Source organism: Scardinius erythrophthalmus, assembly GCF_964197995.2.
Source record: "Scardinius erythrophthalmus genome assembly, chromosome: 4".
Classification (NCBI taxonomy): Eukaryota; Metazoa; Chordata; class Actinopteri; order Cypriniformes; family Leuciscidae; genus Scardinius; species Scardinius erythrophthalmus.
In genome coordinates, this window is record NC_138224.1 from 7,606,195 (window position 1) to 7,633,373 (window position 27,179).

Here is a 27,179-nt window from a genome sequence, read left to right on the forward strand (position 1 = left end):
TAATTTCTTCCATATTATATATTTCTTTAACAATTTCTGTCCATTCTCCAAGCAAGGTGGTGTCCGGCTTATACCAATGCCTTGTAATACTCTTCTTACATGCTACACTCAATATATTAACAAGATATACATCTCCTTTCAACACTGAATGTGTAGTGTTTCCCAGATACAATGTATTGAAATTTGCATTTGTGCCTTTTCTGTGATGTTCTTATTCTGTTCATGACGCTGAAAGACTTTCTTGACTCTTTTCATTGGCTTAGTTTGTTGCTGATTGTTCTTGATGCTTTCCACTTTGACCATGAGACTCTCAGTAAAGAAATGGAGGCGGCCAAAAACAGGAAGACAGAAGGTGAGAATGTCACAACAGCCACATTATAGTATTAGTATTAGTATATTAGTGCGCGGATGAGGAGGAGGGAGGGTCTAGCAAGCCCCCATTTTGTTTGACAATACTTTGAACGTCAACAAGAAGTGACATCACCCAACATCACTTTAAACTACACAGCTTTACTTGACTAACGTGATCTATCAACAGAGCCCAGTGTTGTGGTGGAAGAGGCTGAGGATGAGGCAGTGGAAACTATGGACACGGATGAAAGTGATGCTGAAGGTGCCATGGAAACTGATGAGGCTGGAGCAGCCGTTTCCACAGCATTAGATACTGAGACGGAAGGCCCTGCCAAACCTAATAAAGGCAAAGAGAGCCAAACGAAGAAAGTGCTTCCTGTTGTCAGTAGTGGGCTTCCGCAGAGTAACCACGATCTAGAGGCGCTAATTTCCTCTATTCATCACACGGTCACTCAGACCGTCCTGCCTAAACTTCACAAGTGCCTCACTGCGAAGGTGTGAACTCATTCTTCACACTTAATGAATTTAGTTTACAGTTGAGCTAGACTAAAGACTCTTAATGGACTTAATTCTACAAAGGATGTGGCCAAAAGTGATGTCCTGAGGGGATATTTGTTTTTAATTACCCTACAAGTTCAATTAAACCATCAAGATATGAGGAAAATATTTTATAGTTTTTAAATATGAGGGAAGAACAAAATACTAAACTTGGTTAAGGTATTTATCTGACAAAATTGTTTGGCAAAAAAGGGCAAACCACAGCTACAGGTTTGATTTTACAATGCAAAAAAATGCATAGAAAAACAAAATCTCACAGGAAAAAAAGCATACATTCACTACAACATAATCAGTTATTAATGTTTCATTGGTTCTCTTGTTTTTGCATGTTCATATTTTCTTTGTATGACAGCCTGGCCAAAAATTATGTCTGCATAATTTGGCATGTTTCATTGCGTTATCACAAATAAAACAATTGACTCCAAACACAGCTACGCAATATGCCGACAAAATCTAACAGATTTTTAATAATATATTAAAAAAAGAGTGACATTTTTCTCTAATGTCTCAAGCCCCCAAAATAAATGGTAAAGATAAATATTCTGTTTATAACCACAGAAGTGCTCACAACTGGAACAAAGTGTTCAGCGTGAACTTATTGTACACCAATGTTTATTTCTGCAGGTTAAGCGAGATGACGAGCACAAGATGGTGAAGTCTAAGGAGGTGAAAGATGAAGAAGTGGCCAGAGTGCCTATTGCATTTGCCATGATTCAACTCATGAAGTCTCTGCCAAAGGATGTCATGGAAGCAAACTTGCCAGGGTATATTTCTTCTGTCATTACCCATTCTCTTAAAGAGGACCTAATATGCAAATTTCTTTAGTGTGTAACAGTGCTGTTTGAGCATGAAAACGGTATGAAATAATGTATAATTATGTTAAAAAATAATGTTTTTTGAACATTCAAGCATGAAAACCTATTCTAGTAGACCCCCAAAACAAAATCAAGGTAATATAGAATTTTTAATGGAAGTGTCTGTTTGAGTGATGGATTAGTGGTGCTGCTACAAATATTCCATGTTTTCTGTAATTCTGAGTGATCATCAGTGCAAAAAATGTGGTAAATGATGGAGTTTGGTGTTTATGTATGCAGCATCCTTCTGAAAGTGTGCGTCCACCTGAGGAGCCGTTTCCAAGAGATCCGTGATGTTGCTCGAAACACTTTGGTGAAGATTATAGAGACACTTGGGCATCAATACCTTCATTATCTGCTCAACGAGATGCAGGCGGTCTTAGTGAAGGGGTATCAGGTAAAATATTGACTTTATTAGCACATGAGTGTGTAATGTAACACTTTCATAAATTGGGAGAAATCTTACAAATTCTAAGATTTACAAGTTCTTAGAAATGTAATCTTTGTATACATGTTGGTGTCATTGGTGTGTACCATTTTGAATACACTTGAGTGTACACATTTTAATACTTTTCTAAAAGGTTTTCAGACATATTTTTTACGATAAAATATATCGCATCGATTTTTTTTTTTTTTACGGTGTGGTTAAAGTTTATATTGTGGCTTTATATATGGTCAGACACTTACATGTGTGATTGTATTATTAACATTTGACCAAAACATTTGACATTTGACCAAAAACACATACGTGTTTTGTCTGTCTTTAGAACGGCCACATCTGAGGCAGTAAGTTTAACGGATTACACTTTCATCAATTTACAGATTATGAAGTTTACTGTAGCTTTGTGGACACTTAGTTTTTTCTGTCATTTGGCCAAAATCCAAAAAGTGCTACAAAATCGAGGCAGGTAAAGTTATGAGGTTCATACCAAGAGTTTGAGGATCCAACGGAGATTTTCAATCACAAGCTGATTTTAATACTTTTCATTTGTTGAATATTTGCAAAATCCACAGAGAGACATAAAGGGTGGCTAATAGTAATGATTTACGATTAAAAATGACAATATGAAGATGCAAGGTTTCTTCCCTTCAGTGACAATATGGTATTATACATGTATTATAATTTAAAATATATTATAATTTTTATGGTTTATTGTAGTCTGATTTAGGTTTTCAATTTTGCTTGAACTCTACTAAACCGCTGCATATGTGTTGAAGGCATAGCTCACAGCTTTGGAAAACAGATGGATATGATTGCCTTTGCCATTTATCATTAAAAATCGATGAAATATCTCTAGAATGCATTTCATGTTAGTAATCACTGCCTGTTCATTATTATAACACACTGAAAAAAAACTAAGACCAAAAGCCTTTACCTTTTCTTGTGAGACCTTTTCTTTTTGTACTCAAATAAAAATTAATTATTCTTATTTAAATCCATTATAATAAAATATTGGTTTTATATTAAATATTATGTTAGAAACAAAGAAAGCGTCTGTAGAAAAAAAAAAGTACAAATATTTTCTAAAGCCAAACTATTAATTTAATTTAAATTTTATTTGACAGTTTGCATCGTAATAATGTGACCAACATAGAAAGTGTAGTATTAAACATTTATACATTTATATATCAACATCCATTTCTTCCTTATTTACAAACATTTTAAAAGTAATTTTTATGATGTTTTTAAAAACATCATAAAAGAATGCCAGATTTTTTAACTGTTAGCAGTGATCAACCATAAATAACTTTGTACCTTAAAAAAGCCTCCAAACATTTGATCACTACATCATCTGTTTCTGGGTCAAACTTGTTTGCCAAAAGATGGTGTTGCCTCAAAATCCATTTCAAGTCCCCAGCTCCATAGACACACACCGCCCGTCTGTGCATCCCAGTGCATGGTGGATAGAGAGCCCCACTCTTTAGATCTCCTTCATGGTAGCTCCACTTCACTAGACGTGCAATTGCGTTCATGTCTGATAGATCGTACTTTCTGTTTGGAGGGTTTGATCCTGGTAATGAAGGCATCCGCTGTAACGTAGCCCACATGTGCTCATCTGGACTGTATGTGTCTTTCTCCCATTCCATGAAATCTTGAGTCTCTTTGCTTTTAAAGATGTAATCCACAAACTCTCTTGAAACCACAAAGTAAGCATTTCCTGAGAACATTGGGCTCTGAATTGGCGGGGGTGACTTTCTAACATCGGTCCGAATCACAACGTTCGTAACATTGTGATGATACTGCCAGCGCGCCTTTTTGGACTCTACGTCCTCGGACTCCAAACTGTTCTTTCCGTTCAGTTGTTTTAGAATCTGAACCATTTCAGCATTGGTTTTAATGGGGAAATCAGTGCCACAGGTGTTGAGCAGATACCTCCACTGGACGGGTGACTTGAGCAGATCCTGCATGCAGTTGATGTCCGCTTGAACTCGAGACCATGAGGCGTAGATCACATTCTCCAGTTTGCTGGCCACAAACACATTGGTCAGACAGGACGCAATGGCCCTTACTGCTTCTTTAAAGATCTCAGGAGACCTCTGGTCCACATGAACACAGTACACATTGTCAGGAGTGTAAATGGCCCTTAAGAGCCTTTCAAACATCTCAATCTTCTCATGGATCACCATGGAGTAAGCAATGGGGAAATATTTCTCCTCTTTACTGAGAGAAAGCGTCAGAAACCCTCTATCTCGGATGTAGGATGGACAATCCTTGGTTGCGTTGAGATAGAATGACTCGGATAGCAGGGATTTTCTTTTTTTCGAGGCCATGAGATTCCTGAAAATATCCTTGTTCACTCCGTCCATGTCTCCTTGGATAATAGCAGAACAAGCCTGTAGTTCTCCAACATCCTGCTTAAATAAGTGATTCAAGACCGGCTCCTCTTTATGAGAACAATTTGTCCTTCGTTCTGGATGGTTCATTAAGAGGACGAATACGGTTGTACTTACAGAAAGGATGGAGATTATTTTCAAAATCCTCTGATTCTTAAATGTCATGTTCATTTCTTTAAGATTATAAACTGCCAGAAAAAACTGCTAGGAGAGGAGACTTGCGTTACTGAGGTATAAAACAGCCTCTCTTTTCAATATACCAGAACAATGTGGCAGGAAGTGAAAGCCAGCCAATAATATTCAAAGGGGAAGGGTGGATATTTATAAATTATTACACAACAGAGGTGTGGCTATAATTTTCCTGGAAGATCTGATTGTCATTCAAGATATTTTGGGGAAAAAAGTTTTTTTTTTTAACATTAAAACTTACCGGTCTTTCAGTGTGTGTGTTAAAGTAAAACAAAAACTTTTATGTATACAAAACAAAAGGCAATGAAGCGAATATTTGCTGGCAGCTGAGAGACACATACACAAAAACATTATTATTACATATTTACCATACTTATGGCAAAGAATTTCGACCTTCAAAACTGATCAAAATGAATATGAATTTAGATCATAGAGGATTTGTAAGTCATTGACTGTATGAATTGTAATTTTGAAAGTTTTTTTGAATAATTGAATAGACCTGGACCAAACAGAATGAGCGTCATGTCATTGACCCGTGTATAATTTCTTCCTACAGGTCCACGTTTTGACCTTCACCGTGTACTATTTGCTCTCTGTCCTGAAACCATCTTTGAACGCAGGGGATCTTGACCCATGCATGGACATGCTCATCACGGTAAACGGCACCATCAGTATTACATTGTCAATCATAATTTTGAAACAATTGCACATTTTAATTGGCTTACTCTGTTCTCAGATCTTCAACAACGAGCTGTTTGGAGCCGTAGCCGAGGAGAAGGACATCAGAGGAATCGTTTCAAAGGTGATGGAGGCCCGCCACAGCAAAAGCTCCGACTCGTACGAGCTGCTCGGACAGTTCTGCAGCCAGGAGCGCGTCGTCCACCTCATCCTGCCACTCAAAGAGGTAAATGACCAGTGAGCTGCATCTCAACAACAGCTTCTTGAGTTCTCAAGAGACTTATCTGGTCTTCATCTTCCTCTCAGGTGCTTGAGAACACGGCCAGTTTGAAGGTGTCGAGGCGAGTGCATGCGGTGTTTAGGAGGATTGTGGTGGGACTTTTGCTCAATAAGAGCATGAGCCCTCAGTCCATCCTACTGCTCTGCCACGGACTCATCAGTCAGAGTCTACCGCTCATTACCAGCAAGAACAAGTACGTCTCTCACACACACTCAGAGATGCATTAGCACTGATTCAAACAGATCTAATTTAAACAATTACACATCCTATATTTACCCAGAGAGAAGCATCGTCCACCTCTAGACCCTCGCCTGCCTCCGCCAAGCTGTTTACTGCTGCCGGCCACTCCTAAGAGAGTAGGGGTGAAAGCCGCCATTAGTAGCAGAACAAACATGCACATCCTGGTGGAAACGGGACTCAGTGTAAGAAGATATGTCTTGGTTTTTGTTTGACTGCTGGGAGACTGTATGGGAGTTTTCCCATGTGTGTTGCCCTGTTATAAATGAAACACTTCAAATACTCTTACGCTCTTGTGGACAATGGCCACCGAGTGCAAGCGCATGACTGCGAAGTCCACTAGACCGTAGGCTGTGTCATTGGTCAATTTAGGTTTCAGAAGGGTACTCGTGAGCGCCCCCTTTGCGGTGGATATGTGCCCTCGATGCGCACTTTTGACTCGTAGGAAGACTGCAGGTGTTTAGAGTGCCATTTGAGACATGGCCAAACTGAATGAAATCATGTTTGCTAAATGGCAACCAATTTAGATTGTTTGTTTATATTTATTTTGACTGCGCTACCGAAGTTTGGGGCCTGTACGATCTTTTTAAAAGGTTTTAAAAGATGTCTCTTTTTCTCACCAAGGCTGCATTTATTTGATCATATATACAGTAAAAACAGTAATATTGAGAAATATTATTACTGTTCTTTATTTTAATATCTTTAAAACTGAATATTCCTGTCATGTAAAGCTAAAATTTTCAGCATCATTACTCCAGTCTTCAGTGTCACATGATCCTTCAGAAATCATTCTAATATGCTGATTTGGTGCTCAAGAAACACTGAATTTCACAAATATTCACTTATAATGTTGCAATATTGCTTTAAACCCCAAAATGTCTCTTACGCAGTTGCTTCACTGTAGTCTGAAGAGTTCAAAGATCAACTCATCTGGCCCGTCAGTAAAGGAGATGTTAGATCCATTTGTACCTCTCCTCCTGGACTGTCTTAACTCCATGCATGTGAAGGTCTGTACTACTTAATATATATTTGATTCATGTGTTTTATTGTGCATAATCAGTTTTTCCTGCGCCCTTGTTCCTTTTTACACCCGTGGTTGCATGAATACAGCAAAAAATTCTGTGTCTTGTGCACATCAGGTGATTACCGAGGCTCTGCAGGCCTTCATCTGGATCTTGAAGTTTCCTCTCCCGGCAGTGGAACAGAATTACGACCAGCTGACCAAGCAGCTCTTTGTCCTGCTGAAGGACTACGCCAAAGCTGGAGCCGCCCGTGGCGAGAACTTCCCCCTGGTTCAGAACTGCTTTAAGGTGCGTGAGACCTTCACCACTTTCACATTTATTACGTCCTCGTTTTAAATGTTAAATGTGAAATGTTCTGTTTTATAGGCCATAACTGTTTTGGTAAAGAGTGTGACCAAACATATAACAGAAACACAGCTGCAAGTGCTTCTGGGATATGCTGAGGAGGACATCTATGATCACAGTCGGCAAGCCACCGCGTTCGGCCTCCTGAGGGTAAGTTAAACCTACTCATCTGCTCCTGGTGGGTTTCCATTGGTCATGGAAAAACTGGAATTAGCAGGTTTGATGACCAGTAAAATGACCAGTTCTGGTATTTTATGGTAATTTACCGGGATTGCAGTGGGTGAAAGGGGCTAGTGAGTCAAACTGACCATTCACTACTGAATCAGTCTTAATCTTTGGGTTTGTTTGTCTTGCAGGCGATTCTGTCCAGGAAACTGGTGGTACCCGAGATGGAGGATGTTATGAAAAAATTGGCCAAGTTTGCCATTGATGGGTCAAACGAACAGGTCCGCATGCGCTGCAGGCAGGTCAGTCAGGATATTGCAATCTTCATCATCATCATCCAGGTTTATTCTGACGTAACTATCATCTGACTGATATCTGTCCTGTGACTGCAGATCTACCTGAAGTACCTGATGGACTATCCACTGGGGAAGAAACTGAGGAAACATTTTGACTTCATAGTTGCTCAGCTTACGTATGTTTTTTAGTATCTGATTAATACCAGACGGAAGTGAATTGTTTCCATCATGTGAGGCAAACTAAAATCTTTTTTTTTTTCTTCTTATTCTCAGTTATGAATATGACACTGGGAGACAGTCTGCCCTTGAATTGTTGGCTTACATTTTCCTGAAATTTCCTCAGGTACTGTATTAAAACCAGTTGAAAGGTCAGAGAGAGGGTGGGAATGGTCATGCAATGCTATTATTAAAGTTTTTGTTGAAAGGGTTACACTTTATTTGGTAACACTTTATTTTACAGTGTCATTGTTACATGTACTTACCATAGCAATAACAGTAAATTATGCATAATTACATGCAACTAACCCTCAACCAAACCCTAATTTATTTCTACTTTTCTTTTTCATTTTAGTTTTATAATTTAAGTAATTTAGTTGTGTTTATGCCATATTTTTTTAAACATGTCTATATAATTAAATTTTTACATAATTTTTAGTGTTTTTTAGAAAGTCAAGTTAAACTAAATGAAAATGAAACGAAAATTTGCCTTTGTAACTTCATGATAAAATCAGTTTTTTATAATTTATTTCAGTTGTTTATTTTATTTCAAGAAACTTTTATTTTTAGTGAACCCTGGACATTACATTATAAAAATTAATGCTCATTCCTGATCTTATTGTTCGTTGTGCAGAGCAAGCTATTTTATAGGAAAAAGGTTATCTTTATGGAAAAATAATAGCAGTGCCTCTGGAACTTAATCAGTTAATTTGTTAACCTTAAAGCCCAAAATCTTGCTCTATTCTGGCATGATCCAGTGAAATCCTGCTGGATAAATTAAGGTCCCATTCTACCTTTAAATTCTACCTGTTTGACTTGGAAATGCTTTGCATTATGCAAGTAAACTGGCAAAAAGATTCATTATTTTCTTGGCGTTCATGATATTGGAGGATTAATCTGTGCTTTGTTCGCAGGATCTCTTGCAAGAGCACTGCGGTTTGTTCTTTGTGCCTTTGTCATTGGCCATGTTGAACGATGATTCTGCATCCTGTAAGAAAATGGCGGCTCTGGCCATCAAGTCTCTGCTGAATCAGTTGGATTTGCAGCGTCAAAATTCCATGTTTAACCTGGTTGACAGCTGGATTAAAGACGAGAGGGTGAGTAGGAAAACAATGTTGAAAAAAAATACAGTTCTGCTGAAACGTGTTTGGGTTTTAACAGTTTGTGCGTTTGCAGATGGCTCTGAGGAGACTGGGAGCTCAGGTTTGTGGGCTGTTTGTGGAAGTCGAAGGAGAAAAGTTCAGCCGGAGACTGGATGACCTGATTCCTCTCATCGAGAAAGAGATCCGCACTTCCAACTTCGAGGACGTGAGTGCAGAGTTTTATACTATGGAGTTCTTTTGCGTGATTTTGAGTCTGACAGTGCCAATGATATGATCGATCAGATTGAGGAAGAGGAGGATGAGAAGGCTGCTGACAGACTGCTGTTCGGTTACCTCACGCTCATCGTCAAACTCATCAAAGACTGCAGCTTTTTGGAGCTCCACAAACCTGCAGACCTGCTCAACAGCATCTGGGGTATGAACACATTCAGAAAGTCAGTGTTTACTCTTTCCCTGCCAGCGTTTTATGTTTATAGTTATTTATGCTTTTTCTGAAAAGACCTTTTGTGTAGTGTAGTGTGTAAAATATATCTGTTTATTAATGTAAAAGGTGCAGATAAATTGAGTTATTAAAAAGTTATTAAACGTGCACTTATGAAGCAGAGCAAATGACAATAGTCATACATGCATCATGATCTCTCTCTCTCTCTCTCTCTCCAGGTCATATTGATTCCCATCTGCGTTACCCTCATTCCTGGGTTTGGCTGACCGCCTCTCAGATCTTTGGTTTGCTGTTTGCGGCTCATAAACCCGAGGATCTGCTGGCCTTATGGAGTTCTCAGGAGAATAAAACCATACACCCTGTAGCCACTGTTTTCATCACAGACAACCTTTATCACAAGGCAAGAGTCTGAGAACATGCACTCAAACCCCTCGCTTCACAAAAACAGACTTTAACAAATGAATTCCTCTTTTTTCCATTTCTAAACCATTAGATGAGAGAGCTGGTTCTGTCCTTCTGTTACCAACTGCAGTCCAAGTTCTTGGATATTTCTGCTGGGGAGCAGGTAGAAAATAATGAAATGTTTGTTGTTGTGTTTTAACAATATTTCTATTTAAAGGTGCATTGCGCAACATTTCATGTTAAAAATACCCGTTTTTCTAACCCATACATGCTTAAACAATTGCCTGATGGGCTGAATGAGCCCTTCTCTGATCACTGCGATTGCCTCTATAATCCTGTACAGTAAAATAAATAAGAGGGATTCGGGTCGGAATTTGAGACTGGGCGTGACGTCATGCGCGTTCAGTTGCAGTTTCGCTTGTCGCCAGAGGGGGCATAGTTCTGCAAAAACTCAGAGACTTGCGCAATGCACCTTTAATAATATTATAATTTAATTTAAATATTATTTTTGTTGATGATGTTATAATTAGTATCAGGGTTATTGTCGTTAACTACAAATAAAACTAATAAAAAAAAACTTTCTCTTAATTGAAATAAAGCTGAAATGAAATAGAATAAAGATTTTAGTTGAAAAACCTAAATAAAATTACTTTTTAATTAAAAATTACTAAAAATTAAACTAAAATGAACATGCAAAATATATATATATATTTTTTTATAGAATTTCAATTGAATAATTCAATATATTAATAAAACTAAAATAACATGAGTATTTTTTTTTAATTTTTAACAACAGAAAATGTTGATCATGACAGTGAACCTTAATTTTAAGGTTTGAGCTGTATTTTATTAATCACTTTCTATAGTGTTTTCAATTTTTGTTACGAAATATCTAAACCTTTGGATTAGTTTTTTTTTTAATGATAAAATCTAGACATTTATAAAATGCAATTGTATAAAATGTAAATATAATCTTAAATATGATTTTAATTGTTAGATTCAACCACAGGCCAAAATCCATACAGACATTAAAATCCCTTCAGACATTATTTTCATGCTGAATTAATATTATGTTAAAAAACAAACACTTGAATGGCGTGTTGGGATTGGCTGGCTTTGGATTGGCTGGCTTGTCTTCGAAGGGAGGGGTTTTGGAGGGAGGGGTGTGTGATTGAAGTTACAAAAACTGCTGAAACTGTTCAAAGCTGATCTGATCTGTTGTGTGTTCCTTGATCAGGTGGTGAAGAACTTGCTTTATGTGGCCAAGGTGATCTACCTCATCTCATCAGAGTCAGATACCGTGAACCCAACTGAAGAACAGGAGGAGGTAGAGGATGCGGAGGATGAATCGACAATTAAAACGGAGGAGAATGAAGGGGAAGAAGAAGAGGAAGAAACGACAGATAAAGCGGAGGGGAATGAAGGAGAAGAGGAAGATAAGGAGCAGAAGGACAAGCCACCGTCTCTCCTCTGGGTGATGAATAAGCTTTCATTACTGGCCAAAAGAGAAGCCGCAGACACGCCTAAAGAGCCTTTGAAGGTGAGTGTTAAATCTGTCTCTGTGTTTAGACTTGATGTCTCCAAATGAAACTGATGGATTGCTGGTTTGAGGATGTCCCGCTCAGTGATTCTCTGTCACTTTTCTGTTTTTTAGAGAACTTGTGTTTTTAAGTTCTTGGGAGCCATAGCTGTGGATCTCGGAAAAGATCGGCTTGGACCGTATCTGACCACTATCATCGCTCCTCTCTACAGAGAGCTGGACAGCACATATGCAGACCAAGGTCAGTCCACACACTATCAACAGAAAAAACTACATTTAAAGTCTCCGTGAACTGGAAGTTGCAAACGACTTTTCTCCAGTGTTGTGACGTATTTCCCAGTGAAACGGAATATTGAACAGAGGGCAGGGTTTTACTCGAGCGCTCCTCCTCTCCATCTCTGCTCATATAGCAGACTGACGGTTTGAGGGGAGTGGTTAAGCGTATCCCAACCCAAGCCGTCAAACTGACGTCATCAGAGAAGGACCGGAAGTAACTTTTCAGATTTTGATTAAAGATTCCCACGGCAAACTATTTTTTTCTGTGTATTAACTTGCACGGATTAATTGTTCACCAAAAGACTAGTAATATGCGCTAACAAAGTAAATAGGGTCAATTTTGATTTCATGTCGACTTTAAGAAACAAATCTCTTTAGTGAAGCTCTTCTATATTTAATAATTATTGTATCATATTTGATGTATTACTCTGCTTGTTTTTTGTAATGTGTCGTGTACGCTTAAAGTATTAGAAAGGCACATTACAAATAAAATGTATTATTATTATAGTAGTAGCATTTTATATTAATTGTTAACATTACTTAATGGATTCACTAACAATGGGCTATGTTATTTTTAAGTACTTATTTATCTTTGTTAATAATATTAGTTCGTAAAAAATCAAATTGCTTATTGTTTGATCATTAGTTCACAGTGCATCAACTAATATTGCCAAATAAAACTTTGAATTTTTAAAAATGTATTAGTAAATATTGAAATTACCATTGACTAAGATTAATAAAATGCGATGGACGTCAAGCTTATGTAGTAGTGTTAATGAAAAACTAAAAAATTATATTTTCAATGTATAACCTGTATTGATTAAGCTTTTTAAACATGTTAAATCCCATCAAAAATGCTGATATTATTGGAAGTAAAATAGACATTAATCTAAATTCTCTACCAGTGACTATATGGCTGAAGCTGCCCTTTCATTTATCGTTTGTGTCTCTTTGTCTTCTTTCAGACCCCACGCTGAAGAACCTGGCTCAGGAGTTGATCGAGCTGTTGAAGAAGATGGTCGGTCTGCAGCGATTCTCTCTGGCTTTTGCAGCGGTGCAGAAAGAAGCCGCCCAGAGACGAGCTTCACGCAAGAAAGTGAAGGCCGTGCAGGTAAGAACCTCCGAAATACTGTCTTCCCAGAACATGTGTTCGTCTTAAGTGTGTCATTTAAATATTTCCTCCTCCACTATTTAGAGTCAAATAAGTAAAGGCCCATTCACACCAAGAACAAGAATAGTGATTTGGTTTTAAATATCACTCTAAATTTAAAACACTAGTAATCCACATCACAACTATAACAATATCTTTGGAATCACTTTCAGAATAATTTTCTTTCCAGCTGATGAATGATTAAAAAGTCCATTCTGCTTTAAAGTTCTTGCACATTTAAAATGGCAGACAACAAAACTGGAGCTTGTTCTTACAATAAACAGAGTGTTAGTGTGTGTTGGACATTATTATAGTTAGAACTCTTGATGTGAAAGTGCCTTAAACATTTGTTGGTTAATTGCCAGGTTACACAGCAAGTAAAAGTTAAATAGTTATCATATTCAATTTCTTAAACCATGCATTCTCCCCATATCTCCCCCCCCCCCCCAACAGGCTGTTGTAAATCCTGACCTTGCTGCAAGAAAGAAGGTAAAGAAGCAGCTCAAGAAAAACGAGGCCAAAAAGAGGAAAATGGAGTTTGTGCGTACAGGACATAAAGCAAAGAAACATAAGAGCAGCTCACTGAGGAACTTGGCCATGCTCAGTTGATCCATTTTGCTGCTGGTTAAGGTTTTTTTTGTTTTTTAGCAAACTAATACTTTAAATGTATACAGTTAGAGCAGAGAGGAAGATCTCAAGGGACCCTGGGAACATTACCTGAACCCTGTTTTCAGTGGTAAGGGGACTGAGAGTCGATATCAATTTATGGATTTGTGCAATGTTTTTAAATAAAAAAAAAAACTTGCAAAAACAACCCAGCCATTGTTTGATGTTATGCATGATGTAATGTGTTGACTGCATATTTATTTCACAGCCATAACACAGGAGTGCACTCCCCTGTACACGTGCAAATATAAATATGCCATTACAAATCCGAAGCATACAAATGACAGTTAGTCTTATTTAAATATCTACCCATATCTAAAACTGAACTCATATACCAGCTGCAACGATTATTCCGAATCAGGGGGAAAAAAGGCTACAATTAAAAAGCAAACACCTTTGAGATTTCAAACGTAGTGGATACAGTTCACCAAAAACGATAAGCAAAAGGGGGAAAACATTTGAAGAGTTCGTTCATAGTCCATTCATCGCCACACTTCAGTCTCTCTGTTCTAGACAGGAGAGAGGATGGTCTTCACACAATAGGAAGATGCAGTCATTGGTCCAAAGGACACCCAATAAGAAGTCTCTGAAGTTCCTATATACAAGATATTTAGTGCATTTACTGCCGGCTCTTCAGTGACTCCACTAGCCTGAAATATGAAAGAACAAGGTGGTATTTGGTAAACACAATGCAAAATATATGCATTTTAATGTTTAAAAAGGAAATCAAACCTACCATTCCATTGCCTCATCCAGGCCTGTGCCTTTAGTAGCAGACGTCTTGAAGATCTGCCACTTCCGGTCTTTGAGCGCAGGTAAACCGAGAGAGTTGGCCACTTCAGTAGGGGTCATGGCCTGTTCCATGTCCTGCTTGTTAGCAAACACCACCAGGATGGCTTTCTTGAGCTCCTCCTCCTGAAAGACATGAAATATCATGTTCAAATGCACTGATGATAATGGAATGTTACTTGATGTAATGGAAACCACATCTGACCAACCTCCAACATGGCAACCAGCTCAGATTTGGAGATTCCCATCCGGTCGCGGTCACTGCTGTCCACCACGTAAATCACTGCATCTGTGTTGGAGTAGTAACACCGCCAGTACGGCCTGGGGAGGAAGAACATCACATCTTCAGCTTGGTTTCTCTTTCTTAATAGAATACATAGCAAAAGAAATAACTTCTTGCCTGATACTCGTCTGTCCACCGAGGTCCCATACTTGAAACTTCAAGTTCTTGTATGTAACAGTCTCCACGTTAAAACCAATTGCTGAGTTGAAAAAATTGCAAATTAGTCCACAGTGCATCATGACATGTCAAAAGTTGTGTATATAAATCTGTCATTAACACATACTAGGAATTGTTGTGACCACTTCTCCCACTTGAAGTCTGTACAATATGGTGGTTTTTCCAGCTCCATCCAGACCCAAAATGAGGATTCTCATTTCTCTGGTGCCAAACAGACCAGAGAAGAGGCTGGAAAAGAACCCCCCTGTAAAAAAATGATCATTTTGTGAAAATAAGTTGGAGATTTAGAAAAAAAAAAAAAGATTTTCAACATTCAATAACACCATTTTAAACCAACACGACCGTCATACTAAACGCCTATCTCATATAGGATTTATACCTAACACAGTCGAATAAAACACTTACAATTATTATGAAAACAAAACTGAGTTTTTCAATAACATGAGTTTAGCTATCCGCAATGCTAACAAACAAACTAGCATCACCAACGTGATGAACAAACGTCCCTTTGTCAGCACGTAAAAAGGCGTGCCGGTAAATTACACTTTAAGATAGAGGGATAAGCTGTCTATAATGTCCAACAGAATATGTTTTAAATCACGTAGACCTACCCATTTTAGATGAAGAACTATATTAGCGCTGTCTTTCTGACGGAAAATCCGTGCAAACACTTCCGTGCTCGAGCTACTAAATGACGTGTCACACAGACACGTGGACGAGCCTTTTTAGTGTCGATTCACCGTTCGCACATTCGACACGGATCTACATCTCCACTGGTGACGGATAAATCATTTTACAATATAAATTAATTATTATTAATTTATTTAATGGTTGAAGCGGGTGTACATGTAAAAATATATTCTATTTATTGAATTATATTTTTATTCTCACTTGTCATCTCAAGTTTGTGTAGAAAGAAACACCAGACCTCCATGTTTTGAGGCATTTAAAAACAACTAAAAATTAAAAACTCTCTAAATTACTGGCAACATACACGGATTTACTCCCATGAAATGTATTTTAATTTGTGTTATAAATAGTTTACATTTGCGTTACATGTTTTTTTACGATATGCTGCTTGATCTTATCGTTGATGTTTGTTATTTGGGGAAAAAGAGAGCTTTGGTCACGGGAAACAGCGCCACTGTGTGTTGAACATGGGGACTGTAATACAAACCCCTTCATCAATCCACTTGTTTGTGAGACACATTTGCTGCTGCAGTCACACCAGTTTCACAGGATGAGGGTTACCATCTAGCTACGAACGAGTCACTGTTGCGATTTGATTTTCCAGCACTGTGAATAAAGGCAGACAAAGAACACTTAAAAGAGCCAACAAAGTAATTCACTCAGTTTTCATTGAACACCAGATCAAACTGGAGCATAAATAAATCACAGATGACTGCTTATTGTGTCTAAAATGTTACGGCTCATGTATGCTGGCTTCCAATTTTTTTTCTATTAACAGATAATGTAAAACCATTAAATATAAAATATCTTTGTGTTATTATTTTATTGAATTGTAGGGCTTGTTTGTTTGTTTTATGGACAATTTACTACAAACCTTCCTTTTTATTATGCAAATGTGTCATTAAATATCTACATATTTATAAAACTGATCCGAGATCAGGTAAAAACCACACAGACACTGGTTCATAGGTTCACAGAGAAACTTTGGCAGTTTGATACTCGTGGTTCAAAACAAATTTCGAAGCTTCACAAAGCCGTGTTTCTAAACGTCCATTCCTGAGTTTAGCTCCAACCTCATTAAAAACACCTGAAGCTAATCAAAGTCTTGAGGATTACTAGAAACTTCCAGGTAGGTGTGAAGGATTGTTTCTTATTCTTAAAAACAATCTACTTGAATAAACAAGATATGCTATTTACAAGTGATGCATATGTTATGAGTTTGAGTTTGACATGTAATGAATGAATAAAGATCTTAATAACAGCACTTATGATTGTGTGTACATTTAGTATTTGGTAATAACTCAGTCACTCTTAACTCATTTCAGTAAACTGACTAATTTTTAATCGTTTGATGTGCACGTGACTCACATAAATGTCATGAAGACATTTTTTCAATCATTTAAAAATTACACAGAATTTTTGTCATACAAATGAACACAGATAATGTGCAAGAAATTGTTTGGTGATTCATGTTCTTAAGTAAAATCTGACAAAGTCAAGAACACAAATCCACTCTAATACAGATTACAAACAGGTGCTCAAACTAAACATAAGAAGAAAGATCAGTGGGCGATCAGCTGCTTATTCTGTGTGAAAGTCCCGAGTTCAAATCCCATCAAACTTTTAATAAAACCCCTTCCAGAACTGTGGCTCAGGAAATAAAGCGTAGCACTTTCGTCTTTGAGTCCTGAGTTCAAGTTCCACTATTTCTTACATTCAATTGTTGTCATTGTCAAAGTGCCCGAAACGCCAGCCTTGAGTGTGAAAGCTACAGTGGTGCAGTGGTTAAACACACTCTCTGGTGATGAGGCTGAGATAGAGATGAGGGTTCAAACCCCAGTTCAGCTTTTAAATCACAGGCCTCATCCAGGTGAAAAGTGAAATATAAGTTCCAGCACATGTCTCAGCAAAAGAGATCTGTGGCTCACAGGTAAGAGCGCTGTCTCACGCTTCCAGAGGTTGCTGGTTCAATCACACAACTGCTGCCTTTTCCATTAAATAAAACAAAACTGTCAATAAAAATTCATCCAGAGCATCCTTTAACTAAACAGACTCAGTGGCTCAGTTGATAAAGCGTCAGGCTTTAATCAAGGAGATCTGAGTTCAAATCCCATTCTTGCTTGCGTTAAAATGTTGTGATTATATCGAACAAAATGGCCAAAACACCAACTCTCAATGTGAAAGCCAGAGTGGCGCAAGTGGCTAAACACGTGTTAATTGGGGACAAGGTTGCGCTGGAGGTATGGGCTCAGTCCCCACCTCAGCATGATTTATTGTAAAATCACAGGCCTCATCCAGGTGAAAAGTGAAATAGAAGTTCCAGCACATGTCTCAGCAAGAGATCTGTGGCTCACAGGTAAGAGCGCTGCCTCACGGGTTCAGAGGTTGCTGGTTCAATCCCAGCCAGATCTCTGCGATACGAGTGAATGGCGTATGTGTGAAGGGGCGGGGATGTTTCGGGTCCCCCCCCGAACCCCGTCACGATGTCCAGCAGCGGTTATGCTTCTTTATACAATCAAAAAAAAAAAATTAGCTGACTAAAAATTTTGGCCCGCCGTACCTTCCCCACCTATTTAGGTTCCCATAATTTGCTTTGTAAAGGGGTGACCCTCCAAAAAGAAAATGATGGGAACCTACATGTTTAGTGCCAAACAACAACATTCACACGTTAGAAGTCTTACCCGTCCATCAGCAGAAGTCCATCATTACAGTGAATGTCTGTCCACACGTCCCAGAGCTCTGCTTCTGATGACTGGACGCTCCAAACACATCCCGTATTCTGTAGAGGAAACATAAACACAAACATTACTACACACTGAATAACTAAAACATCACAATCTAATGTCTAAGCAATAGTTAAATTTTATCGGCTAAATAATTTAAAGTCCTAAAGCTGTACAGTGTAAAATATATAATACATAGTATGAATGCTGAATCAATAATAATATTTTGGTTCAATCTACTGTCCTTTTAATTAAGTTATTGTCTTACAGGCCCCAGAACTTCAGGAACATAAGAAATAGAAACAAACACCCTCATTCAGTTGTGAGTGCTGACCAAAAAAAAAAAAAAAACTGTTTTTTTTTTTTGTTTATTGCAATTTCTACATTATTCTGAACTTTTAAGGTCATGATGAGGTTTAATTCACTATAAACAATTAATAAAGAAAAATAAGATCACAAATCTAAGCGTCAACGGGTCATAGGTAGTTATTTAATAGATTAAGTTATAGGCCTAAGGTAAGACTGCAATGACAGAAAAAAACAAGATTCATGCTTCATAATATGAATATCAGAGGGCGATTCATTCAAAGATTATAAAGCCATTGCAAAACAACAATTCATTCGTTCTTCTAAAAGTCTGACAGTGAGTTCAACAAGAGAGCAGAATGTAAACAAAGTCTGTGATAAACCTTCATAGAGGATGACCTTCATTATAGCCTTCATAACAGTCAAATTACAAGACTTAACGTTCAAGACCACAACAAAATGAACGTTTAGTGCGTTTTAGTTCATGTTCGTTCATTTTATAGTCACAATAAATGCAACATTCAATCATCAGAATATGAATCTAAATAAAATGACATGAGCCCTGCTATGAAATATCAGAAGAAAGCAACAACACATAACTACTTAAAACCGTAAATAATGACTTAAGAGCACAGAATAATGACTTAAAGTCTTAATAAGAAGATAATGCAAGAGAAAAGCACTTTATCTGTAGAGTTTACTTACATGACAGTTGAGTCGCTCGCGCGACATCTTTGCTTCCTGAACTTTATCGCAGCGTGTGTCGGATTTGTTTGTTTATGGGCTGAAATATGTGTCGTTGAGTGGCATTAAAACACTGTAATCTGCAGTTTATATAGTTTAAACGGTGTGCACGTGTTGTGGCCACTGTAACAAGCGTCATGTTGTCAAGCATCAGAAGCTGTCAGGCTGAACCTGAAACTCGGTGCCGCCGCCTAGAGGAGCGGATGGAAAACTGCACTTCAGTTTGAAACGACATGATGGAGGCGGCGGCCAGTTGTAGGTGAGGCTGAAATATCCATTTCATATATTTTCCGAAAAATCTAAGATTTTGTCACGGTCTCGACCAGCAGAGCAACATGTATTTAGAGAATAGAGAACAGTTTTAGAAAATGAACCAGATCAGCTCTCAACTGATGGGGTAAAAAGATTAAATGTGTTTAACTCAAAGGCACGTGCTCAAAGTGTAAAGATATAAAATACGGTTCGATGTTCTTCTGTTTGTAAGTTTTTTGTTTGTTTGTTTAAAGTAGCTGTTTGTCTGTCTATAGTTATTTATAATGATATGCATCATGTTTGTTCACAGTTAAAGTACAATGCCCTCGTGTTGTTGTGTTTTATAATAAAGCATGATTGGGAATTTTAAACATAGGACAGATCAAGACAACCAATTACTTATGAAAATGATTGTCTAAATCTATAAACCAATGCAATTGCTAATATCACGACTAAAATGCTGTGTCTAATAATGTATATTTACTGATTAAACACACAGGCTGAGATCACTCAGACCAGAATAGTGTGTCCGCTGCTCCCCTTGTGGACAATAAGTGTGTCTGCAATAATATATGAAAACAGCAGATGGAGGAGGACATGGGTTTTAAACACCTGAACATGGTAAAAGCTTTCAAAAATGTCGCTTTCACGTCGTGTAGTAGAGAATGAATTTCATTGGGAATGCACTTTCAAATCAATGCAACATTTGGTAAATAACCTCTTGATTTTTTTTCTTTTTAGATGACTTCTGTTGGAATGGATCTACAGTGATGATTGTTTGTAGAGCTCAAATCCAGTCCTGGGGCCTGTTTCAGAAAGGAGGTTAAGTGAAAACTCTGAGTATGTTAACCCTGAAATGAGGGAAACTCTGAGTTTTCTGTTTCAGAATGGGACGTATGTTAAACCTGAGAAAGCAGAGTAAGTCAAGCCCGTTTACTCTGTGAACCTAACCTGGTCGGGAGCAGGTTTTCTTCGGTAAACCCAGAGTTTCATTCGGTCTCCTCCCCTTTTGTAAAGAGGAAGCGGTGTTTAAACACCTCATTCATTCTTTCAGTAAATTTTTATTAATAAAATTAATATTTTATGGAAATATCAAAAATAGCCTATCTAAAAAATAACACGTATGTAAACCTCTTACATTTTATGAAGGCCCTTGGATCTTTGGGAGTGACTGGCTCTGAAGTCCCTCCTGGAATTCCCTCAGCCAAAAATGCTGCTATAGACACTGGATGCTATTTAGTTATTTAATATGTCAAATGTTTGTAAAGTCAGGTAGCCCTCACCCATGATATGCTCAAGCCTTACCTGATTGAATTATGTTTTTATATTTAATTTTCAGCTGCTGCCATGTTCTTTTAATGCCTGCAGGATTGCACCTACATGAAAATTAAAATTAGGTTGAATAACATCTGTTCTTCCAGTTTCACCTCTGATATTATAACAGTTGGGTAAGTTACTCTAAAACAGTTATCAATGTTATCTTCAACAGTGTAATTAGATTAATGTAATAATTACTATCTTTAGAAAGTATTGGTCTACTTATTACTAATTACTAAATCCCATATCAACCTCAACCACTTGAACAATACAAGGAGGAGAGACAAGAAACTGCACTTTTAATGCTTTCAAATAAACAATATACAATTGCATGAACTATTCTTGAATTGACCAAAGTGTGTAGAGGGAGAAGGTTACATAAAAAATATACCTTTTAAAAATGTATGTTAAATCCACTATTGTTTTATACAGAATTGTTCTCTATAGTCTATGCAGTAGCCTATTTAATGTAATTACATCAGATTTCATTTTAAATTACAGAAGAATTAAGAGTTATCCCTTTAATTAAATCACAATATTTAGATTACTTGGTAATTAATTACACCCATCACTGTATAACAGTAATTCCTCTTTTTGTTTGGCGCTGTTGCCATGGTGACTCGTAATATCTGCGCTCCATTGATAATGGCTTTTTATAGTTGTGGTGCACGCGCTTAAAGGAGAACTCCGGTCAATTTTAACATTGAGCTCATTTTTTTGTACATTTGGAGTGCTGTCAATACAGAGAACAACGACAAAAATCGGTGTTGCCTACACATGTTATCCTCTTTTTAAAATTTGCACCCTGTTGACTTCAATGGGGCAAGTACTAAACCTGCTTTTAGGCTCTTAACATCCTTGATGTGTCATTACAAGTGCACAGGTCATGTGAGTGATTCCTTCAGAGTGATCACGGGTGAATCTGACTGCAGTAGATGTGAAAGATATGTATAAAAATGATGTTATTTCAGCCAGCGCACATACCTGTGTTTACATCCTGTTTTCGGTCGAAGTCCAAAGTAATCAATTGTCGAGTTCACGCGCGTGATCATAGGTAACTAAACCTATGCGTGTGAACTCGACAATCGATTACGATGGGCTTCGACCGAAAACAGGAAGTAATATACAGGTATGTGCGCTGGCTGAAATAACATCATTTTTATTAATATCTTTCACATCTACTGCAGTCAGATTCACCCATGTTCATGCTGAAGGAATCACTCACATTAGCTGTGCACTTGTAATGACACATCAAGGATGTTAAGAGCCTAAAAGCTGTTTAAAACTTGCCCCATTGAAGTCAACAGGGTGCAAATTTTAAAAAGAGGATAACATGTGTAGGCAACACCGATTTTTGTCGTTGTTCTCTGTATTGACAGCACTCCAAATGTACAAAAAAATGAGCTAAATGTTAAAATTGACCGGAGTTCTCCTTTAACTCAGATTAGGTCAACTCAGAGTTGATTGAACTAACTCATTTCAGCTGTTCTGAAACCGAAAACTCTGAGTTTCCCATCTCAGGGTAAGTCAACTCAGAGTTCAAGTTTTAACTCAGAGTTGGTTGAACCTCCTTATTGAAACAGGCCCCTGGGGACCACAGTCACCTAAACTGAGGTTTATTTGCCTAAACAGCATGTGGGAAAACAAGACGTTCTCACCGCTCACAGTTTAGACTGTGTCGGGTGATTGTCCATGACCTCTTCTAACCCGGAGCGCAGGAGAATGTCTTTTTCTGTCTGTTCGAGAACACAAAAAAGGTAGTGCGTGGGAAAGTGGGTATCATTAAATCACATTAAATGTGAAGTGTTTTATTAATTTGTAAGTTTTTTTGTGTGTTTTTAAGAGGACTTGGTTAATCAGGCCACTAAGATACAATTAACTTTCACACTCCATTTTTCTACACGCGTTTGTCATTAAAACTGAACCTAAACTATAAAAGTGACCTGAGATCAGTTAAAACTCTATATTAGCTGCTGGTTCATGAGTTTACCAGGTTAACGCCACCTAGTGGTGAAGCATTGTTTTGCAGCAATCAAATGCCAGTTTGACATGTGCTCTGAACTTCTGATTCAAACAAATGATTTGTAAAAGTTTTAAAGCTGCATGAAGCAGTGTTACATATAAGAGCTGTAGACTCACCGGTGTTAGAGTCCCGACATGTCTTGATCACACTCCCATACTTTCCCATCTCTGCTCTGCTGTCCTATGAATAAAAAACATTAAACACGTCCTTAAATCACAGAAACAAAAAACAAGCCACACCTCATCAGATCTTCTGTGGTGCAGAGGATAATCACTTGCCTTCAAACATGAGAGTCTTGGTTCAAATCCAAAACTGCTGACGTTTTCCTTCAAATAAAACAAAGCTATCAATAAAAACCCATCCATAACGCCCTTCAACTCAACAGACTCAGCGACTCAGTTGATAAAGCGTTGGGGTTTACTCAAGGAGACCAGAGTTCAAATCCCATTCTTGCTTATGTTGAATTGTTGTGATTATATCAAAGAAAGTTGCATAAACACCAGCTCTCAGTGTGAAAGCCACAGTGGTGCGAGTGGCTAAAAACACGTTAGTTGTGGACAAGGTTGCGCTGGAGGTATGGGTTCAATCCCCACCTCTGCATGATTTATTGTAGAATCACAGGCCTCGTCCAGGTGAAATAAGTTCCAGCACATGTCTCAGCAAGAGATCTGTGGCTCACAGGTAAGAGCGCTGCCTCACGGTTTCAGAGGTTGCTGGTTCGAGTCCAGCCAGATCTCTGTGATATGAATGAATGCTGTGGTGCGAGTGAGGAGGTGTGGGGGATCATGGTCCCTCTCCTAAGCTCCCGCACGATGTCCAGCAGGGGTTATGCTTTTGACTGGAAAAAAATGAAAACGGGTAATAAAAAAAAAAAACGCCGCCGTCCGCCGGTCCCCGTGGCCCTTCAAAAAGAAAATGATGTTAACCTACACATTTACATGCCAACACACACTGACATGTTAGAAGCATTACCTGTGCCTGAGCAGATGTCCGTCAAATACACGTCACTGGGTGTAACGGTCCAAACACATCTCTCATCCTGTGGGGCAAAGACATAAATCAACAAAGAGGTTACTCCATACTGATAGAAATTAACAAAGACGGCGCTCTATATTGTATAGAAACATCAACTTTTAGAATACCACAAACAATCTTCATTTTCATATTTATTGCCCCAAAAGACATGAAGACCTTACACCATGTTTTATACCTAAAATAATTGAATGTAAATAATGTAAATTGACTACAAAACTTGAATTCCTAAAGCTGTGCAGTGTCAAATGACAGATTATATTAAACCTCAGTAATACTGTAATAATTCAATATACTCTTCATCCTAGTTTAGTTCTGATGATGCTATTAAATTATAGGGGTGTAAATCGGACAGGTAATCAGGATACGATATCGATTCTCTCAGACAGCGATACGATATTTGCCGATACCTCAAAAAATTCTACGATTACGATTCGATTCATGGCTATATCGATCGATTAATCGATATTTAGATATTATGTGTCAAGTGTACACAACCAGTTACGTTTATTAACTCACACTAATACATGCAAAAATATATAACATGAAAGTTTAATTAAACTCTTTGAAAATTGCACACCCTCTCCCAGTTGGTACATTTACAAGTTGTTTGTTACAAGTAAAAAAAACAAAAAAAACATGATACATGAAAATGAACTATAACAGAAGAGTTCATTTGCAAAAACAGATAACTCCGTTCTTATTCATTTTCATATATCATGTTTTTTTATATGTGCATTTGAATATCAATCAAACTGCAGCTGGGTTGTTTTGATTAAGTAATAATAACAAAAAAAAAAAATACAGGTAACTTAATTAAAGTTCATTGAAAGTATTTTTTTTTTTTTTGTGGCAAAAGCAGATAACTCCACATTTCATGTTTCAGAGTTAAACAAAGCCAAGTAATTGCTATGATACATAATACGCAAGCAGCCTTGTCACCTGACCTGAATACTGCGCACTGATTCGCTAAAACAGACTTTTCGGGGCTTGTCGTTTCTGCTGTAAAACATGAACTCGCGATGCCTTGACAGTGGAAAATACCGGCTTTTGTGACAAAGCAAGGGTTCAGTCAATCTTGTCAGGCGTCTATTTCAGCGGAGAAAAGTTACGTGAGGATGTGGAGTGTGTCAAAATAAAGGTACAGTACATCGATATTTTATGTGTGGTATCGATGCATCGTATCGTTAGACGTTTGATCGATCCATATCGATGTATTGTTACACCCCTTATTACTTTAATACATGATGCTACACTATAATAAACAACTGTCTTTATGTTTTCACAGCCTCTGGTTAATGTACTGCAGGATACTGGAAAATTTAGCTGTCTAAAAATTTTGGCCCGCCGTCCCTTCCCCACCTATTTAGGTTCCCATCATTTGCTTTGTAAAGGGGTGACCCTCCAAAAAGAAAATGATGGGAACCTACATGTTTAGTGCCAAACAACATTCACACATTAGAAGTCTTACCCGTCCATCAGCAGAAGTCCATCATTACAGTGAATGTCTGTCCACACGTCCCAGAGCTCTGCTTCTGATGACTGGACGCTCCAAACACATCCCGCATTCTGTAGAGGAAACATAAACACACACAGACATTACTCCATTGCACATCAGATTTTAAAAGTCAGTCTAAATAATAGTTAATAAATATAAGATGACAATTTAATACTGCCTGAATTTTCCATATACTAAATATTAAGCACTGCAGCTTTACTAAAGCATTAAAGGGATACTCCACTTTAAAATGAAAATTCTAGAAATTTCAATTTAAAATTCAGAAAGGAAGATATTTAGAAGAATATCAGTAACCAGACAGTTTCTGGTCTCACTGACTTCCTTAGTAGGAAAAAATATACAATGGAAGTCAATGGGACCAGAAACTGTCTGGTTACTGATATTCTTCTAAATATCTTCCTTTCTGTTCAGCAGAAGAAAGAAATTCATAAAGGATTGAAACAACATGAGGGTTAGTATATGATGACAGAATTTTCATTTTAAAGTGGAGTATCCCTTTAAGCAGCAGAAACATCTTCTCACTCCAACAGACTCTATTAACAAACATCATTCCAGTAGATTATTGCCTTCAGTAAAACTACAACAACAGCAATGACTAAAACACCATTCCTTATTATTCTACTTTATATTATAAATATCTGATGGCTATCAGCTTATAAATGTAACGCAACAACATTAGTTTTTCTAAAGCTGTCAGTGAGTTCCGCATGTAAACACTGTCTGTCTGTGATTAACCTTCATATGAGATGAAACTACCTTCATATATAATAAGCTGTCGAATAACAGCCTTGGAAAACAACCAGATTTAAAGGACACCATCATCAATATTGTTATATTTTTTTTTGCTTTTAGTCCATGTGCGTTCATTTTGTAGTGTTCAAAACAATCCACAATAATAACATGAATCTAAATGAACTGACAGACGCCGCACCTGCATGACATTTCAGCAGAACTAATGTATCAATGACTTTTACAAAACGTAAGGACTTTTATAGCGCGTGCAAGTCATTTTACAAGAAAATGTCACTTTGTGCTGAAGGATACTTGCTAGCGATACTCGATTCCTGCTTTTTATCGCAGCGGGTCTCTCTTTTGTTGAGCTGGATGCTGTTTAAAGACATTAAGTATCTCTCACTGAGATGTTATCTGCAAAATCTGTACTTAAAACTGCACGTGTTGTGTAGACTGTCATCAAACGGCGTCATGTTGTTGTCAAGCATCCGAAGGTGTCTCAGTCAGAGTGAGCGTGATTCTACTTGCGCCGCCTAGTGGAGAGGATGGAAAACTGCACTTCAGTTTTTGTCATACAGTCGTGTTACAGTGCCGAAAGATTGAACGTTGGTTGAGTTTACGTTTTAAATTAATTCCGAAACATCTCGCCTGCTTTAATATTTTCAAACGCAAAGCAAAAGTCTCTATTTATTTTGTACACTAAGACCGGGTGAGATATAGGTGTTCATCAGCTCCCTCTTGTGGCCAATACGTGTATTTGCATCAATAAATTAAACCACAAAACTGAGGACTCGGAGGTGTATGGAAGCTTGTTTCCGCCACTGAATAATAAATAAATATTAATAATTGCGACTTTTTATCTCACAATTCTGACTTTTTTTCTCACAATTGCGATATATCAAGTCAGAATTGTAAGAAATAAAGTCGCAATTCTGATAAATAAAGTCGCAATTGCGAGATATAAAGTCGCAATTCTGAGAAATAAAG

General features: G+C 37.7%; 3 protein-coding genes across 22 annotated transcripts in view; 1 reads left to right on the forward strand and 2 right to left on the reverse strand.

Annotated features, from left to right (window-relative positions):
- Positions 1-13,725, forward strand: part of utp20 (UTP20 small subunit processome component) — a 31,747-nt gene extending 18,022 nt beyond the window's left edge. For both annotated transcript variants that reach the window (XM_081363890.1, XM_081363889.1), the window contains exons 40-62: positions 264-352; positions 539-846; positions 1,534-1,673; positions 2,004-2,160; positions 5,344-5,442; positions 5,524-5,691; positions 5,772-5,938; positions 6,026-6,167; positions 6,873-6,989; positions 7,122-7,292; positions 7,371-7,499; positions 7,706-7,816; positions 7,907-7,986; positions 8,084-8,153; positions 8,941-9,123; positions 9,203-9,334; positions 9,412-9,544; positions 9,790-9,971; positions 10,065-10,136; positions 11,211-11,513; positions 11,628-11,754; positions 12,755-12,900; positions 13,393-13,725. In XM_081363890.1, the coding sequence (XP_081220016.1) occupies positions 264-352; positions 539-846; positions 1,534-1,673; positions 2,004-2,160; positions 5,344-5,442; positions 5,524-5,691; positions 5,772-5,938; positions 6,026-6,167; positions 6,873-6,989; positions 7,122-7,292; positions 7,371-7,499; positions 7,706-7,816; positions 7,907-7,986; positions 8,084-8,153; positions 8,941-9,123; positions 9,203-9,334; positions 9,412-9,544; positions 9,790-9,971; positions 10,065-10,136; positions 11,211-11,513; positions 11,628-11,754; positions 12,755-12,900; positions 13,393-13,548 (3,382 nt within the window). In that variant the 3' untranslated portion in view covers positions 13,549-13,725. The remainder of the gene's footprint in view (positions 1-263; positions 353-538; positions 847-1,533; positions 1,674-2,003; positions 2,161-5,343; positions 5,443-5,523; positions 5,692-5,771; positions 5,939-6,025; positions 6,168-6,872; positions 6,990-7,121; positions 7,293-7,370; positions 7,500-7,705; positions 7,817-7,906; positions 7,987-8,083; positions 8,154-8,940; positions 9,124-9,202; positions 9,335-9,411; positions 9,545-9,789; positions 9,972-10,064; positions 10,137-11,210; positions 11,514-11,627; positions 11,755-12,754; positions 12,901-13,392) is intronic.
- LOC308689851 (beta-1,3-galactosyl-O-glycosyl-glycoprotein beta-1,6-N-acetylglucosaminyltransferase 3-like) lies at positions 3,377-4,797 on the reverse strand. The gene has a single exon (XM_081363891.1). It carries the CDS (start codon positions 4,767-4,769, stop codon positions 3,498-3,500), a length of 1,272 nt encoding a protein of 423 aa, XP_081220017.1. The 5' UTR covers positions 4,770-4,797; the 3' UTR covers positions 3,377-3,497.
- arl1 (ADP-ribosylation factor-like 1) lies at positions 13,417-26,727 on the reverse strand. Of its 19 annotated transcripts, XM_081363896.1 has the most exons (15): positions 26,509-26,682; positions 25,413-25,510; positions 23,503-23,948; positions 23,188-23,235; positions 23,026-23,089; positions 20,875-20,945; positions 20,708-20,794; positions 20,521-20,575; positions 18,226-18,323; positions 16,032-16,150; positions 14,961-15,098; positions 14,795-14,876; positions 14,604-14,715; positions 14,342-14,520; positions 13,710-14,255 (listed from the first exon to the last, which is right to left on the reverse strand). In XM_081363896.1, the coding sequence occupies exons 11-15, from the start codon at positions 15,049-15,051 to the stop codon at positions 14,225-14,227; spliced, it is 495 nt and encodes a 164-aa protein (XP_081220022.1). In that variant the 5' UTR covers positions 15,052-15,098; positions 16,032-16,150; positions 18,226-18,323; positions 20,521-20,575; positions 20,708-20,794; positions 20,875-20,945; positions 23,026-23,089; positions 23,188-23,235; positions 23,503-23,948; positions 25,413-25,510; positions 26,509-26,682; the 3' UTR covers positions 13,710-14,224. The 19 variants fall into 19 exon arrangements, with proteins under 19 accessions (XP_081220019.1, XP_081220022.1, XP_081220036.1 ...); XM_081363910.1 differs by having other exon boundaries at positions 20,708-20,801; positions 23,188-23,948; positions 26,509-26,649; XM_081363908.1 differs by lacking the exon at positions 20,521-20,575 and having other exon boundaries at positions 23,188-23,948; positions 26,509-26,674.
- Positions 26,728-27,179: the final 452 nt, after the last annotated feature.